Genomic DNA, 19,094 nt, shown 5'->3' on the forward strand with positions numbered 1-19,094 from the left:
ATGCCCTGCTTTTTTTTGTGTAAGTAACTTTCCTCTAGGTTTTCACTCAAAGACATCTGTAAATCCCCAAACTCTTAGAACATGTAATTTCTTGCCACAGAAAGACATCAAGGACTATAGAGACATTAAATGAGTCCCATGAGTGTGTGTGATGTGTGTTTGATGGATTCATTCACTCCTACAAGCAGACACAATGGCGAACGTTGGGGAAGAGAAGGACCTAGCAGTTTATTTTCATTTCAAGACCGGGGGAACTTACTTCATAGGTAATACAAGGACAACATAATCGGACAATAATCTAAGACAAAAAAGCACAAAAAAAAAAAAATAATGAAATAATTACCTGAGACATCCAGGTGCTCCAGATTTGGGCATCGTGAGACCACCTCGAACACAGCTTCATTGGACACGTTGTAGCAGCCGGCCAGATCGAGGCGCCGCAGCTCGGGGCAGCACTGTGCTACTGTGTAAAGGCCACGGTCTGTAAGTCTGCGACAGCCATTCAACACCACCATCTCCACAGTTAAACATACATTTGGTGTATCCTGACATAGACGACGCGTAAGAACTCGCAACGCCCGGTCCACATGTGCCACATCGCCAGTCAGACGCACTGTCCTCCAGAGCCGGGGGTCCCATGCCAGGTTATACCATCGTCTGCATACACGGGCACAACGGCAGAGCTGGTTGGTGGGCAGGTGGGCGAAGATCTGCAGAAAGGCATGGTCAGGCAGCATGTCGATAGGTGCCCCCTGATGGTGGTCTTTGGATTGGCACATGCCACGCTGAGGGTAAGTGAGACCAACAGTCTCAGGAGCAAAAGACAAAGAGGAGCCATTGAAGAAGGCAGGTGAAGAGCGAGGAAGGATGAGAGCAGGACTGGGCGTGCTCAAAGTGCGCATACTCACGTCCGAGTCTGAGGAGAGAGAAAAATGAAGGGGAAGAGATTAACAGGGAGTAAAGGCGGATACGATGTATTATGATCCCTAAGAGAGCTACTTGCATGAACACACTTATATCATCAAGTGATGGTCTCCATGACTATCATCTCATACGGCTAAGCAAAGCCATGGATGATCACAAAGCTGCATGATACAGCTCAAAGGGAAACTTAAGGACAGCAAGAACCATGGTACCTCACATACTTATAAAGGCAAAGCAACCTGATTACTTGGAAGATATCAAAGATAAATTCCAGACTTAACAACCCCTCCCCTATTTACAATGACCAGGTACTTTGTCTTTTCATTATAGACATTAAAACAGTTGTAAAGACTAGACAACAGTTCTCATCCTAGAGAGAAAAAAATGACACCTGCACCAAACTTGGCTGTAATCAAACACTACTTGCCCCAAATGTGGATGGTTTGATGTGAAAGAAGCACATGATAGCCTTCATTCTCCCTGAAAGGTAGCTGTCATGTGATGGGTGAGAGATAGGTGGGAATTGACCATGACTATTTTAAGGAGAAAAATCAGGGGAAAACTCCACCTAAAAATAAGAAATGTACATACTATTCTATATCAATAGTTCCAACAAAAACGTTTGTTTCATGTGCACATTGTGTAACACCAATTTACTAACCTCATGACTCACGAGTGCCCATTTACTTCAAAGCATTTCCCCTACATAAGGTACAAATGTTTCCTCAAGGGCTGTCTGGCCCTTCTGTTTTAGAAGCTGTTTCTACATGTACTTTAGAGAACTTTATTGAACAGGTCAGACCGGAAAAGCATGGTTTGGATAATGAGAATATCATCCTTGCCTCTTTCTACTTCATCAAACACATTCACCACAGACACTTCGGCCGTAAGGTGGTGTTTGTAGTATGGCTAACAGCATTGTGGATGACCTTTTCCGCATCTCTTACAGAAATCTTACTCCTTTGCCATCTGGCAGAAGGTACTGGAGCATCTGATGCTTTTGTGTAACATCTTCTTTCCTCAGTCTGTCAGGCTCCTCAACATCCAGTTACTCCCCAAAACAAAAGGCCTAAATACCATTGAGATGGAGTAAAAGAGCAGGATCAGGACTTTCACCTCTCTGAAATCCATTATGTACAAGAGACAAGTTGTTGAAATTATTCAAGCCAAAGTTGGCTCTTGTCTTCTTGAGTCATTTCCTCAGTAAATCTACGAGCTGTCCTCGCCACTTACTTGCTGGTCTTTGTCGTGTACTAATAGTTTCAGGAAATGCCACCAGTTCACCGTGGGCTATTACGGAAGCCATACATGCCGACGTTAATCTACAAAGACTGGCGCTATGTTTCATGAGCCTGCCAACCCTGTCCACACCATTCACGTCTCCTCATCTGGCCATACCGACGTTGTAATGTTCAAATTCTACATCTTAAACTAGATTATTATCTGGAAGGAGTCGCCAGCAAGTTTTATACATAAAACATTCATGTTTAATAGATAAGAAATGCAGTGTTGACATGGTACTAAAAGTATGACAACAACTTTAAATAAATTAAGCAAGTGGTGTGCTAATAGAATAGGATACTCAGATATATTTTATCTTTGAACAGCTAAACATAACAAATCTGGACAAAATACTTTTAAATGAGGTAATGGCTAATTAATGGCTTATTAATTAAATAAAACATTTATTTAAGTCAGACTTTTGACTTATACAGTACTTCAGCTGGATCTCAGAAAGCTAAACTGCTATTTCCATGCACATAGCCACAATATTGTTTTCTGCGGCAGATGTTTTTTATCCCCAACAGTTATTATAATAAAAGCGGAAAGCATTCAGATTTAGAGAGGAAGCTTGTTTTGTCCCAGTAAGTAGTGTTTCCCATCATGTGGCATGCTAGCATGTTGGTGGCTGGGTTTTTCAGTTCAGTGCCACCGAGCGTCCCCATATGGAAACCACATCGCTATAAAAACAGCAGTCACGCTAGGCAATCCCACTCCGGTAGACTGTTTAATACATTTTAAAGGGGACCAGAGATAAGAAACAAGCATGTGAAGTCAAAATGTAAAAGCCAGAACATGACCAGAAATGTTAAATACAGATATACAAGTGCATTATGGTGCCTGTCAAAAAGGCAGCAGCCAAAACCACACAGCTTTAGAAATGTTAAAGGGAACAGACATAACCTATAGTTTTGGGTGTAAGGAAGCACAGCGCTGCAATTCAAAGAGGTGTGTATTGTATCCAGTGTGTGGGACGACATGCTGATGTGAATACTGACAACTGAATCGTAAACTTTCACCACCGCTGATGCTGAAGGAGAGTGGATGTGGAGGCCGTTACTTCAGCCTCACACGCTACAATCCAACTTTTACTATAAGCTCGACCAGGCCGCAGCTTCTAAAGCAACTCCTGAAAAGCAATTACTGCGAGGTTTTTTGACCCCAAGGGAGCGTGCAGGCGCCTTTATTTTCAGCATGCTAGTCCACCCTGGCATCTTGGGAACAATAACAAGTTAAAAACAAAGCGAGGCTGGAGAATCAAAGCGTAACATTATGGTGAATATATTGTTTGTTGCCTGGAACCCCTTTCAGGGCAAAAACAAAACACACTATGTTGGGGTTCTCACTAAGGGATGACCTTAATTCACTTTGTTGAATAAATTCTGACAAGAATAAAGATGAATCTGTTAATTAAGATTCTGCTAATCCCATTTCATTGGTTCAAACGTCCACAAGGCTACTGACGGGCCCCTAATGACCTTTTACACACAAAGAGTTCTGAGCTGTTAACTCGTTTCCTACAGAGAGCTCGATACAGGAAATGAGCACCATGTCTCATACAAGAGCCTCATTTAATGCTGTTTGAGCATATTGATAGTACTCAAAGACATCTTAACTGGGTTTTTTTTGTTTTTGTTTTTTTAGGAGAAGCTGAATGACATGGAATGGTGGAAAATCTGAGTTTGTGACAGAAGTGTTATTGCACCACATCTTCAATGTGTCCCAAATACAGGTCATGTAACTCCATTGTGTATGCTTGGTGGAGCGGCTAATTTCTAATTTGTGTATTCAATAGAAGCTTTCCTTTTATTTAGTTTTTTTTTTTTCAAAAAGAAACAGTATTTTTTATGATTAATGAAGGTTTTCTGAAACAGGTATTTGTGATGCCACTGAAGCAGTCATAAGATGTGCAAGAAGTCTAAATCACATTAAAATGAAAATTGTCATAAAAATTAGTCACAAACTGCAATGAAACAAATCCATTCATTGCAATAGTTCCACTTAATGTTAGCCTACGTAATGTCTCTTGGACTAATTAAGATAAATAATGCAGGCTGAAGGGTTTCAGCTGACAAAGAAAACTGGAAGCCTCTGGGCTTTAAAGAACAAAGCTAATAACTGAGAAGATTAATGGTGCTTTCAAAACATTTGTAACAAGTAAACGAATCAGAAAGCAAGCAATGGTGGCACGCAGGGCTGAAAACATCCTCATAAAAAATACGGTGGTGGAAAATGATTTGCAAACCTTTACCAGTTTCTTGTAGAAATTACAAACATTTAAGTCCATGCATAATTAAATACAAATATCTACTTTATACCTTTTCCTGAGTTTAATCCTGGGTTTATTTTGTTCCTCTGTGTACATAATCTGATTACATATCGACAGCTTTGTCCTTTGGCTCAATTTATAAGCTCCTACAAAATAAAACATGCTGCAACCCAAAACACAAATCTTTGACTTCTTGTACTTGAGTCAATTCAACATCAAATCACTTTCTCATTGTGCTCAAGTTTAGCTCTAGTCTCAAAAAATAGCCATAAAATAACTACTTTTCAATTTATCTTCTGAGATCACAACTGGATTCTAAACTAACTCTAACAACCACAACTACCAAAAAAAGAGTACTCCAGCTTAAAGACTTCTCATTAAGCCTCTGGTTTTATCGTCCTCCTCTAAGCCTGTCTGCAGTGCATTATGGGCTATAAATTAGTATTCCAGACAGGTATGATGAAGAATTCAGACACACCACCAGTCTTTGGATCCCATTCCGCCTGAACGTTAACCCTTCCATGTGATTTCCAATCTACTGCAGGGTGGAGAAAGGAAGCGTTTTTTTTTTCTTCTTAAAAACCTCTCATCACTCAATCCTCTCAGAGGCGTAAACCTACGATAAGCTGCGTTTTTGTAGCAGCACACTTAATCTGTCATGCACAAATGAAGTTTCACATTCCCAGCTCGACATAGCTCATGCAAAATCCTGTGTGATGTCATTCTGGCTTGGCTCACTGGATCGACCTCTTTGCTCTCTGGCTCACAACACAATACCAGCACTGCGGGGAAATTAAAACTTTGAAACTAGAATTATAAGACATACTGTACACTTATGTGCACTTGTCTATCTTGTGCTACCACTAGGGTTGCCACCTTCAATACAGAAAAATAAGGGACGCCTGCCGCAGCGGGGGCCACACCCCTCGGGGCCACGATGACCACAGTCCCGATGGCGTGCCAGTGGTGGTATATCATAACTTAAAACACGTATTCATAAAAATATTAAGATTGATACCAATGGACATTATAATAAGATATCTGCTATTGAAATCAGTGTGAACAGATGCACTCAGTCTCTCACTATCACAACTTAAGTGGTCATATTGAATACACAGCTATGACAATAATAAATATACGCCAACAAAGTGTGACTGAGAACACAAAAAATAAGCTTTTGGAGGAACTTGTGAGATGTGAACCATCTTTTATTAACTTATTATTAAATTAACAGATCCATAACTTAGTAATTATAACTTTCAAACTTGCAAAAGATCTTCCATGAACATCATGAACATAATAACATCAGTGGATGTATATCAGTGTATCAGTGAATATCAGCGGACCAGAAGTAGTAGTGTGCAGTATTGGAGCATGTCAGGCCTACTTTCTTTTATAAGTGTACTTCTTGTCACTCCGTGCAGCACTGAGAAGCTGTTTGTCTTTCAAACAGCTACAGTAAAACTCTGAACAGGACTGCTCAAAGTTAAAAGTGATCAAGAGCTCACTCCTAACTCCTAATTTTCTGTCACTCTGACTCTGTCAAAAGAACCGGCGAGGCGGCGTCCCGCCCTCCTCTGACTCTGATTGGCCGTGATTCATGGCCTGTAACCCTAAAACAAACCAATCAAACCAACGATGGCAACGAGTATTACCCGATCAGGGGCAGAATAGGACGCGTCTCCACACAATGCGGGTGGGGTGATTTGCATGGGATGCTGTATAATGTGGACCTATGTAAAATAAGGGACAAATCACGTCCCGTATTGATTTGATACGGGACGCGTCATTTTGCCTGTAAATACGGGACGATTCTGTATTTCACGGGACGGGTGGCAACCCTAGCTACCACCTCATCATTAACTCTTTTTCCAAAATATGGAGTTTGCTCCTGTTTGGTTGTGTTCATGTTGACCATTGAATGTCTTTCTCATGTCGCACTCCAAAGTGGTGGTTAATATGAAGCTCCAATCAGATTCAAGAATTCAGAAGTACTGCAATATAAACTTTAAGTGACATTTAAGCGTTTATGCCAGGGGATTTCCCATCTCATATAACAGAGAAGGATTCTGGGGTGTTATAAGATTTACCACACAGTCCATCATTATCCTCTTTAATACACTCTCCCATACGTTCTTTGGGATTAAGATGATCCAGGACTTAAAAAAATCAGTTCTCTGAATCATTACACAGTTTAATTTACCGAATATGACCTACTTCTACTGGATATCTTTAAGATTAATTAGTTCATCATTGTGTGTTTTTGTTCATTGTGTATCCTTAGTCTTTTTGTTCTTTGTTATTGTTTGTCTTTAGTCATTATGTGTAATTGCTCATTGTATGATTTTTTTTATTGCCTGTCCTTGCTCAGTGTATTTTTTTGGTTATTGTGTGTCCTTGGTCATTGTGCATTCTTGATTATTGTGTGTCCTTGGTCATTGCTTGTCTTTGGTTGTTGTCTGTTCTTGGTCATTTTGTGTCATTGTTGATTGTGTGTCCTTGCTCTTTGTATGTTTTTGGTCATTGTGTGTCCTTAGTCACTGTGTGTTCTTAGTTATTGTGTGTCCTTGGTCATTGTGTGCTCTTGGTCATTGTGCATACTTGATTATTTTGTGTCCTTGGTCATGTCTGTGCCCTTGGCAATTGCTCGTCTTTGTTAATTATGTGTCCTTGGTCATTGTGTGTCTTTGGTCATTGTTTGTTCTTGGTCACCTTAATTTCATGACTGAATATGGTCTAGCTGAACATCGGTACAGACCTAGTATGAACCAGTGGATATCAGAGTAACTCTTTCCAGCTAAACTGTCATTAAGATAAGTGATTAAACCCAAAGACTTCTTCACATGGAAGGAGGGAATGTATGGAATGCCATTTAGCAGATTAGCCTTTTTCATTTGACAGGCTGAGCACCTCCAGCAGCTACGCCGATAAAGTGTCCAGTTCCCGAATAGTCTCCTGCTAACAACATTGATGTAACACAGATTCATCATCTACTAGAGAAAAGAGGAAAACACAAGACATTTTAAGTAGTTTCATCTCAGGAGAGTTTCAGGGATAATTGGTCTGAAAAACGCACATCAGCGCTTATCTTTAATTCGGACTCTTAGACACAATCTGAGCAGAAAATCTCTCTTTTGAAAGACACAAGTGAGACGACTGGAGCCCAGAGTAAGTCTCTATGTTTTCAGCCAACTTCTGAATGCTTGAATTGCAGGTGAAATAGAGGTCAAACACACAAACACCCATACACGCACACATTCCCCCATCTTGTTTATTTTTCTCTGATACAGCATCAGAGGGTCACAATTTTTTAGCAAAAATTTAGCTAAAATGTCCCCAGCGGTAGCTGAAAAGTAAACAAGCTAGCTAAACTTTGCTAAATTATTTGTGTATAAACCCAGTAACCAAGTTCTCTAACAAGCTAAGCAATTTTAACACCAGTACCTACGTTTGCTTGCATTCTGGCTACCACCATAGTTAATTGCAAGATTCTTGATGTCTGCACTAGCTGTTCTTCATTTGGATTTTTTCATGTTAATCTACCACCTAGCATACAGCACAGGTTTTAGCAACAGTTTAGCAACATTAGCAAAGCTAGTCAGCTTCTTAACTGCTCCTGCAGTAACTTCTTTCCAGGCTAGCTAGACATTTTTCTATAACCTACTTATTGTTTAATTAATTTTAGAGAAGCTTGTAAGCAGCTTTTTATGTTAAATTAATTGTCTTATTATGTGATTAACACCAGTACCTACATTTTCTAGCAAACCTTCTAGCTAACAACAAGCTAATAATCTATTACAATCTAAAATAGTACCTCATTTTCTAGCAAAATGGGTAATGTTACCTAAATGATTTTAATATCTGTTTAACACCAGTAGCCAAGTTTGCTAGCAAGCTTACTTAAGATATGTTATATAGTGTAATCTAAATTAATACCTATGTTTTCTAGCAGGCTAATTAACTTTGTATCGAATGTTATATTGTCTATTTCACATTGTAGACACATTTTCTAGCAAATTTACCTACATTATCTATTGTAATGTGTAATCTAAATCAGTGGCATAGTTTGCAAGGAATTAAGCAAACATTATAAATTATATTGTAGGCAGGTAGCAAGTAGCAACTAGTAAACTGACTCAACATTATATTAATCTCAAAGTGGGATAAACTAAAGGCTAATGATAATGTCACATGACCAATTTTGAGGAAAGACAAAAATCTGCTTCTCTACACATCAGTGAACTCTTGTGAAAGTGCTCTGTTATTTATCATCCCTCTTTCCCTCAATTTAAATAAGCAGGATGCGATGTCATGAAGACACTCTGCGGTTCTGACCCTGGCTCTGACCTCCGGCAGCAGACAGTAACCCGATCTCCCTCCGAGACCTGAAGTCTTGTCACATTTCACTGCTAGGGGCCAAAGCACAAGACCCCTGCTTTCTGATGAACTCCATCCCAACGTCCTGTTGCAGAGCCATTGAAGAATTCAGCAGGATCCAAACGCTACTGTGCAGGGGAAGTAAAGCTGACCCAAAATCCACCGACTCCAAGGTGAAAGTTTTGCATGGGGGCAGCATATGGAGCTGTTGACAGACCTGCTCGGGGCTGATAAACACGCTAGTCCTGCACTGTTTTTCCCTGTGCAGTTTCACCGTGCATCTTGCTTTGATTAAAATACCTTCAGTGCTGCTCATGCGAAAGTTTTCGAGCTGTGCAGCAGTTTGCGCTAATGCGTTTGGGAGCAGCTGCGATCGACCAGCCGTCGATGAGCCCACATGGAAAAATTGCTCACAGACATCTCTGCGCCGACAACGCCAGCCGAACAAACGCTCGCCATGTCAGATGTGTTTATTACAGGCTTTGTTAAGCACTTGAAAATTTAAAAGTCAATCATCACACAGGGGAATGCATCAAAACAAATCAAGAACTCGTTATATTCTCTGGTAACACTGCAGTAAATCCTTGCAGGCACAGTAGCTTAGATTGTTCTTCAAGTAAAAAAAAGAAGGAATAGTTTCGGAATATAACACTGCAACTTCTAACAGTAAATAAATCCTAGTGTGGTTAGTTCATATTGTGGAAAAGTCACGCTAACTCATGCGTTCGATCATTATTAGCATCAGTATCGTTTCTGGGTAAACAGAAGGAACCTAAAATTGGAAAAAAGTTGTTAAATTTGTCTTTAATTAGCCAACATTCTGACAAGCAAAGAACTAGCAAGTTACAATCACCAATTCTGAACTTTAAACATGTACTTCCCTCTTTTTTCTATTCATTGTATGGTGGATAGTTCATATTATATAAAACAAGCTTACCTACACTGTAGCTAACAGTAAACTTTAGCTACAGTGTAATTTCTGGTCAAACAGGAACAACTAATCATGGACATGAGCTAACAAGATATTTGATTTAAGGTTATCTTTAAACATTAGCTCTTCTAGCAAGCTAAGCTATATTACAATTGTTGATGCTAGCAAGTAATAAACACAGCATTTTTGACTAGCACTACTTCTCTGACTTCTCTGTTCTTTAAACATTACATTTTTAACAAACTTTTTTCCTTACTTTATTTATCAGTAGTATGACTAGCTGATGTTATAAAAAAGTCATGCTAACTAACTTATAGCCTGTGACTATCATTAGCTCTCTGAACAGGTTAGGATAGACAAAATAGTTAATTATCACTAACTAGCACATGAGAAAGGCCACTTTTGATTCTATTCTGCTTTTTTTCAACTTTGTATTTGAATTTAAAATATTATGGCTAGTTCATGAGTTACCCAGATTTTGATTAAATCTTTCCAATAGTGCTTTCTAACAAGCTAAGCTAGTTACCAATTATCAGTTTCTAGCAAGTGACAAACACTAAGGATTGTAAACTTGACTAAACACATTGTCCTGTTGTTAAAAACATTTCATTTTTACCATTCACATATTTTTTTTACTTTAATTACCAGTGCTTTGACTAGATGTTATGGAAAAGTTCTGCTAACTTAAAGTGTGTGCATATTTTTAGCTAGAGTATCATTTCTGGTCCAAAAAAAATAAACATTTTATGACAGAATACAAAGTTGAGTTGATTCACCATCAACAGGGTATAGAAAAGCAAGCACTCGTTTGTTCATTTTATTTTCTAACTGCATTAGATCGTTACAGCATACTCAAAGGTCAGAATTCCCTCCCCTGCCTAATCCTTGAAGTTTCCGTGTTCCAGCTAATTATGGCAAAAAAAAATAGCTTTAACAGTGGTGTCACTATAAATGTCAGTGTTCCCCCTGACTGTTCAATGACTCATTCCTTCGAGACCAGGATTCGTTTTATTAAATCAAGAACATCATAAAGGAAATATTCAAACATCTGGTCCATAAAGTGGGGCTTTGCCACAGTAAAGGAGGCAAAGAAAGGGGTTTCCATGTCCCTATCCAGCCTGCTTTGCCCCCTCTATATCCCCCCACCTCTCTCAGGGTTCAGGGGAGCCTTGCTCATAATGTGTAAAGCAGAACGGATCTGGAGAAACAGTCTGAAGCCTGATCGCTCAGAGTGTCCCGGTCTGAGCCTCTGTGCACTCCATTTAACTGAACACGTTAAGAAAATTAAGAAAATCGAAATCAGATTAAAAAAAGCATGAAGCTCATGTGGTTTTAATATTCATTCCACCTCTGCAACAATACCATCAAGTCTCTCGACAAGTGTCTAATAAGGAAAACATCCAGGATGTTGATGTTCAAGCCACTCTTGGTATTCACAAGAGGTGATTACTGGAGCAGTGTTACGCACTGAGATTAGATCTGGATTTGTTCAGTGCTACAAATATTTAAATTTATGTCTGAAATGGGCATGGCCTTTGTTCTGGCTCTGACTGACTATTCAGGCCCACCTACATCATACAAAGTTCGTAACTGTTCTCCACTAGACATGTGCGTGGGAATTTTTTTGTTTCAAGCCAACCACATCTTTTAAACCTTGCTTACATCAGCACAACAATCTACAAACCTGGACAACATTAGAGTATAACGCCAAAAAGTGAGAGCTCTCAGGTCATCTTATCAAATTCAACATGGTTTAGAGCTACAAGTTACACGCTAAGCCCCCTTCACTGGAGCACCCACAGCCTACTTCTTCTATAGTTTCACTGAATTCCATATAAAGCCCACCCACTAGCTATCCCTTGGTGGCCAATATTTAGCTGTCATTTCAGTGATCACTGGAGATCGTGATAAAGTGACTCCCAGCTGCGTTTTATGTCACATCTGCACAAAACAATCTTGCATCAAAGTTAACGAGCAGCTTGTGATGCAGCACAGGGAGAGGTGGCCTCCTCGAGGAAAACGACTACGTCATAGGATCCGTTTGGGCACAATGGAACAAGCTGCCCACCAACTTCCTGTTCTTTCCTCTCTGTTTTACCATACAGGAAACCAGACACAAAAGGCACTCATGTTGACCACAGGAGTGTCCAAGTGTTCTGGGAGTTATATTCTGATGGAACTCTATATACACTTTTGAAGAACCTTCAAATGGTCCAAGTACGTCCTTGTGCTGCGCCAACCTTTATACATTTTGCATAGCATGCTGATTGAAGTTATCACCACAAATAATATATACACCAAAACAATTGCAGTTGAGCCATGAAATATATAACGATCCAGAATACGGTTTTGTAGGTGTATTACTCAACACCTTGTGAAAGCCCCGACCACTGATTGCACAGAGCAAGCGATTTGAAAGGTGCTGTCATCTTGACCTAGTTTTCCTGCTTGAAAATTTCCCACAATGGCCTTGCCTTCGTATCTCCAAGTAAAAAAAAGCTGTAAGTTTCTATGATTAAGTTAGCTAACATTAGATGGGTATATGGTTAGCATCATGTATGCAATTTATTAGCAATGCAAAGAAACAACACAAATGGTTTCCACCAAAGAAAGATAAACCAAAGGGGAAATCAATGGGGAAATTTTACAGTCTCTACATTCACATTTTCACAAGATTTGTGAAAGTTCTACTGCATGTTTTCACCCCTGATCTTTCCCCTGACTACTAGTTATACTTGGATCAGATTTGTTGTTTGAAATCATTTCATATAACATCCTACGACAGTCATAAGGACTCTTACAAAATCCAGCTGCATCAACCTTGCCTGTTTGAATTCATCAGAATATTCAAGAGACCAAGGTGATGTAAGTGGACACTTGTGTGGTCACTTGCTTCATTCACCAGCTGTGTGTTCCTGCATCGTTACTCCATGCGCAAGAACGGGAACAAAATATCTCCGGTCGGCTCCAGATGTGGCATTTTCTGGCATTTTGCTGTTAAAGTCTGCTGCTGTCATCTGTCAACATGAGACCCTAAAAAGTGTAAATGGCAGCAAAATGGTGCATTCTTAAGAAGTAGGAATGCAATGGTGAAATCATTCATTTCAGCAAAGACCACAGAAGCACACAAAAGACCACAGAATACGAATGACGGAAGAATAATTTCAATCAAAGAACAAAAGAAAACTGGTGAACAAATCCTAAACACTCCCCAGGATGTGGTGTAGATGTACCAAACAGAAAATACACCGGCATAACCTCAAGAGGGTTTACCACAAGCTAATATGTTCAAGGCCAGTGATTTTGTTGGATATGGGAACTCAACGTATCATTGGGAGGTAATCTAACCATATGCTCTCTTTATAACATATAAAACAGTGTCCAGGATCTAGCAGTGATGTTCTTATGCTAGCAGTTAGTCAATAGGTCACTTTTTCTTCACTCTTCCAAATCTTTCATCTCAAGTGGTTTTGGAAATAAATCTGTACATCCTATAATGAGTGAGAAACAAGCAATTAAAGAAATGAAACACTTCGTAAAACTACCCCAGCTATTCTCGCTATGTAAAACAGTTTAGCTTATAGTCAAACAAAACACTTGTTAAAACAGTTAGTCCCCAAAATTAGTCCCCAAGTGGATTAAGGGTCAGAATTTGATTTTGTAGTGTAGCACAGATGAAAATATATGTCTGGAGCCGTCCAGCCGTCCAGTTTTTGTAGTGCTTATCCTACATAGGGTCACAGGGAACCTGAAGTCTATCCAGTGGACTTTGGGGTACAAGGCTGGTGAACACCTTGGATAGGGTACCAATCCATCCGAGGGCACAATCACACTATGGACAATTTAGAGATCAGCTTAAAGCAAATTTCTTTGAACTGAGGCAAGAAACCGGAGAAGCCGGAGGAAACCTTCAAAGCACAAGGAGAACATGCAAATTCCAAACACAGGGAGGAGACGGGAATCAAACCCCCAGAACCCTGGAGATGTGTGGCAAATGTGCTAACCATTAGATCACCATGCTAACCATTTTGTGTATTTTTTCCCAAATATACCAATGTATCAGTGTCTAATCAGAGTGTACTGAGATATAGAGATATGAAATCTCTGAAACACTCACTTTGATTTAAGGGGCATTTCATGTGTTATTACCCAATTTACACCCAGATACAGGCAAGAAGTTATTTTTTGGAAGTTCTGCCACATTTTATTGGGAATCCATACGTAAGATCCAGTAAACTGCTAAAGGGCAGAGCTCATGTGGGGTGTCACATCTAAAATCTGGCCCAGGTCTTGAACAAAGTCTTACAGCTGAGATTAAGATTAACCATTACCAGAGTGATGGAAAGCGGAAAGTATGGACGGAAAAGAAAGAACCGCTCAGCCTCCAAAGCAAACCACCACGTCTGCAGAACATGGACATGTGCCGCTGCCAGTGAAACTGGATCGTTCGTCTGTATTGATGAAGTGAGTAGAGATGACAGCAGCAGTAAGAATTCTGAACTGAAGAGAAGCTTGTGAACGTCTCAGGAAATGCTTTAAAACTAGGATGTTTATCATAGTGGAAGAGGAGAACGACCCAAATATTAAAGCAAATATGGAATTTCACAACTAAAACACAACAGGCTGTATTAAAGAGTTCACTCTAGAAGGCAGATTAGACATTTGTGTGTAAGCTTGTTACCATAACAACTTTAGCTATCTATTTGTCTACTTACTGGCAATCTGCTTTTTTTGTTGTCAGATTTTGATACCAAATATATGTGTTAAATATTATATAAATGTTATATATATAACATAACCAACAACTTTCCTAGTTTTGAGATTTTTTTAAATAAAAAAAATTGCATTCTTAGGTAGCAATGTGGGGGGCACGGTGGCTTAGTGGTTAGCACGTTGCCTCACACCTCCAGGGTTGGAGGTTCGATTCCCGCCTCCACCTTGTGTGTGTGGAGTTTGCATGTTCTCCTCGTGCCTAGCGACAAACCAAAATGACAAGCCGCTAAAAGGTCACCAATAGGAACAATTCTACATCTATGGTAACAGGATCTATTGCAAACTCAGTCGTGCAAATATGAACACTTTTATTTGGCTTTATTTCATAAAACATGAGATGGAACAGCGTTATATACCAAAACAAGTTATGTAAATGCAATCCTAATGGAGCAGTATTCCAAACAAAACTATTTCCCCTTTAAAAGTCACTTCACTGCTTGTAGTGTCCACTTTTGTAGTATAAAATGCTAAATCATTCTGTCAATAAATTACGGAAAAGTCAATCTCCAACCACACCAAGGACCGAATCCTGACCACACAGCTAATACACTTTCCAACCTCAAAAGCTCCTGAGCCTCAGAGTCTTTACAGGTCTGATAAAATCTCTCAAGAGCCCAGCTTTAGGCTGAATGGACGGATGGCACATGTCCAGGTCATTCCAGAAGAAGTGCATGCTGGGAAGCCATTTCTTTGTCCCCACTAGGTCCAACACCCAGTCTGATGTGACCTAACTGGGCCTCTTTTTCCTTAAGCGGTTATATAATATGGATTCTCAAATTTTTTTTACAATGCGTCACAGTATATTAGGTGTGTCAGCGGTTCAATGATTTAATATTCATCCAATACATTTTTTAAATAGGACTGAATGAGTCACTGTGTTGAATTATTTTTCAGGATTTAGATTCTCACACTCGCTCACATGATGTAAAAGTGCACAGAAAGTACTTTTCCACAGCACAATGCACAATGACAGACTTCAGCTCTCGTTCTCAGAAGGAAAATATCTCTCCATTCTGAATAGAGCAGACAAAGTGCCAGAGAAACCACACTAAATAGCTCAATAAAAATGACAAACAAATAAAAAAAATATATCTATAAATTGCTGTGTTCCAAAATTCCACTGAGTCTTGTTCCTAAATGTTCCAGGAATAATATGTACTTTATAATGTACTCATTGTACCATGCTTCCCAAGTTTCACACAGAAAGCAAATGTTGCTTCCTCGCTAAATCTGGCTTTGAGATTCTTGCTGTTTCGATGCATCTTCTTTATGGACTTATTGTCTATAAAACAAAATTTAATTATAATTCTCTAGGCATCTTTCTCGTTTGAAACATCATTATGGAAACACAGTTGGCTTGCACTAATACACCAACAATTCAGGCAGTATGTAGCTTTGGACTTCTTAAGTCCATATTATGTAAAACTCCTAGCTCTACTTTCACACTAGCACGCAACAAATCCACAAGAGACTTCATTTTTGTCTCTATGAATGTGTGCAGCATAGCAACAAGAGACAAGTGACAAACAACAAAAATTGGCTTGAATGATTCCTTGGACCAATCCTGTATCACGTTTGATCCGATGTTTCTTCAGTTCCACATTCGTAACTTTAATTGGTTCACATTTCAGAAACTTTTAAATACCATTTTTTCTCTGGTGAGACGTGTAGTTTTTCTTTGCTAATCTCCCAACAGAGCTAGCATGAAGGCGAGATAAATATGTCATCTTTGGCTATACATTTTGGCTAATATCTTTTTTGCATCTGGTTCCTCTCAAGGTTTCTTCCTCATACCATCTAAGGGAGTTTTTCCTTGCCACAATCACCTCAGGCTTGATCATTAGGGATTAATAGGGATAAATGCAAATAGATTTACATAAAAACGATATTTTCTGTAAAGCCGCTTTGAGACAATGTCCATTTTTTATCAATAAAATTGAATTGAATTTTCTGTTAGTCCTCTTTTACCTCTGTATATATTTTGCTGTTTCCTTTTCAAACCTGACTTCATTCTGCTAACTAGCAAAACAAGCAAGAGTCTGCATATTGTTTGAAAGAAATTTCTAAAATGCATTATAGTTGTCCATTTGTTGTCACTGCACATTGTGCTGAAAGTGGCCACTAGTGTGCTGTCAATGCTGCACACTTCCCATTGGTGAATCTCATCAATCTATCTTGAGAGAGCATTAATGTTAACAGGTGATTCGCTCTGTTGGTGTTCAGGATCTTCTCACCCCTGCAGTAGCAATTTATTGGTCTCTTCCTTCCACCTGTTTCCTACAGGAAGCATCAACAACTTGTTAGCATGTTGCGCTAGAACAGGACCGCTTTTACCTGAAACCACACCACTGGAGAGAGTCCAAAGTGTTTGGATAAGCAAGCCGATAGTTAGAAGTTGCTGGAACACCAACACTTGAACATGTGAATGTTTCCCTTTGAAAATATGGTGGTTTCCTTCTGCAGTTGGACGGCTTTCAACACCCGTGGAAAACGGACTGAGTAGCCGTGCAAAGGAAATCTCCTCGTATGAGCAATAGCTGTCATACTTCTATCAAGAAACCATAAGGCTCAACTGTAATTGGTAAAACACTGTACCTCTTGGAAAACAAGACCCAGGAGACAGAAAAATAAAAAGAAAACATCAGCAGGAATTTGAGTACAGCTAGGTTTCATGCTTGGGGATCATTTTCAGATCCTGCTCAGGTCAATCCAGTACAGTTTGCATGGACCTGCATCATGAATTCTGGACTTTGATGGTGCACAGAGACCATCCAGCTACACGCATGAATCTTACTGGGTTTTGGTGGAGAGTTAACCATCCTAACTATGGTTTTAAGCTTCTCTCTGTCTCAGTGCTTGTTTTCTGAAAACTTACAAAGCCGAGGTCTTGAGATCAGACGTCTGACTCTAACTTTTTTCTGAACATGACACGGATGAGTTCACAATGCAGAGTTTTCAAACAGAAGACATATGAGTTCCATTCAGCACATGCTGTTGAGCCAGTGTTCTGGGCAGAACCTCACAAAGCCTATCGAATTGCGCTGCATACCTCTTTACCCGTGATTCTTTTCCAAAACAAATGGCACGTGGAGCCAAAAAAAATTTGCCCAGACCTGACTTTCCAGAGGCCAGATAATATAAAACCAGTTCGGCCTTTTCAGAACCCACAGAATATTGAAGTAGAGCCGGCATGCTCAGAGTCTGCCTGAGATTAGGCCAGGTTTTCCATATGCAGAAGAAAATGAAGCTAAATCTTTTATGCAGAGAGAGAGAATTAAGGACTGAGAAAAGAAGGTGGACACTGAAGTTCATCATTTGGGTTTAATCGGGTACACAGGTCATCTGGAGAGGAGGCGGGGAATTGGTTTGGAAACTATGACCATCATGGTCTGATAGTTGTGTTCAGGACCTTCTCACCCCTACGGTAGTTTGTGACTGCTTAAAAGGGGAAATAAATAAGCATTGTACCAGCCATAATTTACATAATGCTTGAACAGCAACTGTTTTTTTCATCATATATGTTGCCACAGGGTTCATTAGGGACTATACCTTTCAGAAAAATCAGTATCTAGTTAACTATCTCAACTTGTTCTCTGGATTTCATGTGCAGATGAAAGAAAGATTGGTGAATCTCACTGAGATGACGAGGAGTTTATTTGACTTCACTGTAACTTTAAAGGAAAGAATTTAAACGATTGTGCAGCTTGACTGCATGATGCCACAGTTAATAAGGAACATCACGTCACATACCAGTTAGCATCTCAAGTATAGCCTTTTTACACTACAATGTAAAAAGCTTGTATTTTTCAACCTTTCTCAAATTCACTCAGAAACAACACTCGGCACTTAGACCTCCAAGTTTGTATTTCTTGCTTGACCCACAACTTGCAATCTGATTGGTTCACAGGTAAAAAAAAGGGGGTGGTCCGTAAAGAAAAATGTTTTGGAAGAAATACATCAGCAGCACTTAAAATGGCTGCTTGCTGTAAAGTGTGCTGAAGTATAGGGGGGGAATGTAGGTTATGTTGTAGATAAACTTACGTTATATTATATTCATTTGACAGACAAAATTCTCTCAATGAGAAGGATCCATGCAATCCTGGATTAAAAATTTTCCAAGATAAGGAACATCTGAAGGACAGCTATTCTTACGCAACGCCAAATAGAGATGCCTAAATTTAATGTTTTGCTTTTTTCTTCATTTCTTGAAGCTGCCATTAATGATGCTTTTGCTTTCAGGTTTACATAAATCCAAATAACATCCCCAACACATACAGTGTATTTTTTTTCTTTAACCTTTTTTTCTCTGCATAGTTTTATCACCTAAACTAATTTGCAACTACATCTTTGTTTATGTACAGAACTCAGAAATCTGGTCATAAAAGCTAAAAAAAACAAAGTGTGCATTTATTGCAGAATAATCTGCAATAAACCATAAAAGAATGCATAAAGGAAATGTATTGCTTTATTTTGGTCTGTGCCCCTCTTCAGGAAGTTCATGACTTATTCCAAAAACTATTACACCATGAATTGCGTAAC

At 39.4% G+C, this 19,094-nt stretch overlaps 1 protein-coding gene across 1 annotated transcript in view; it reads right to left on the reverse strand.

Annotated features, from left to right (window-relative positions):
- The window catches only part of fbxl7 (F-box and leucine-rich repeat protein 7), a 36,752-nt gene that overhangs the window by 6,086 nt on the left and 11,572 nt on the right, over window positions 1-19,094 (reverse strand). The window contains exon 3 of the mRNA XM_060873831.1: window positions 344-916. Coding sequence (XP_060729814.1) covers window positions 344-916 — 573 coding nt within the window. The remainder of the gene's footprint in view (window positions 1-343; window positions 917-19,094) is intronic.

Source organism: Tachysurus vachellii, chromosome 1 (genome assembly GCF_030014155.1).
Source record: "Tachysurus vachellii isolate PV-2020 chromosome 1, HZAU_Pvac_v1, whole genome shotgun sequence".
NCBI classification, from domain to species: Eukaryota; Metazoa; Chordata; class Actinopteri; order Siluriformes; family Bagridae; genus Tachysurus; species Tachysurus vachellii.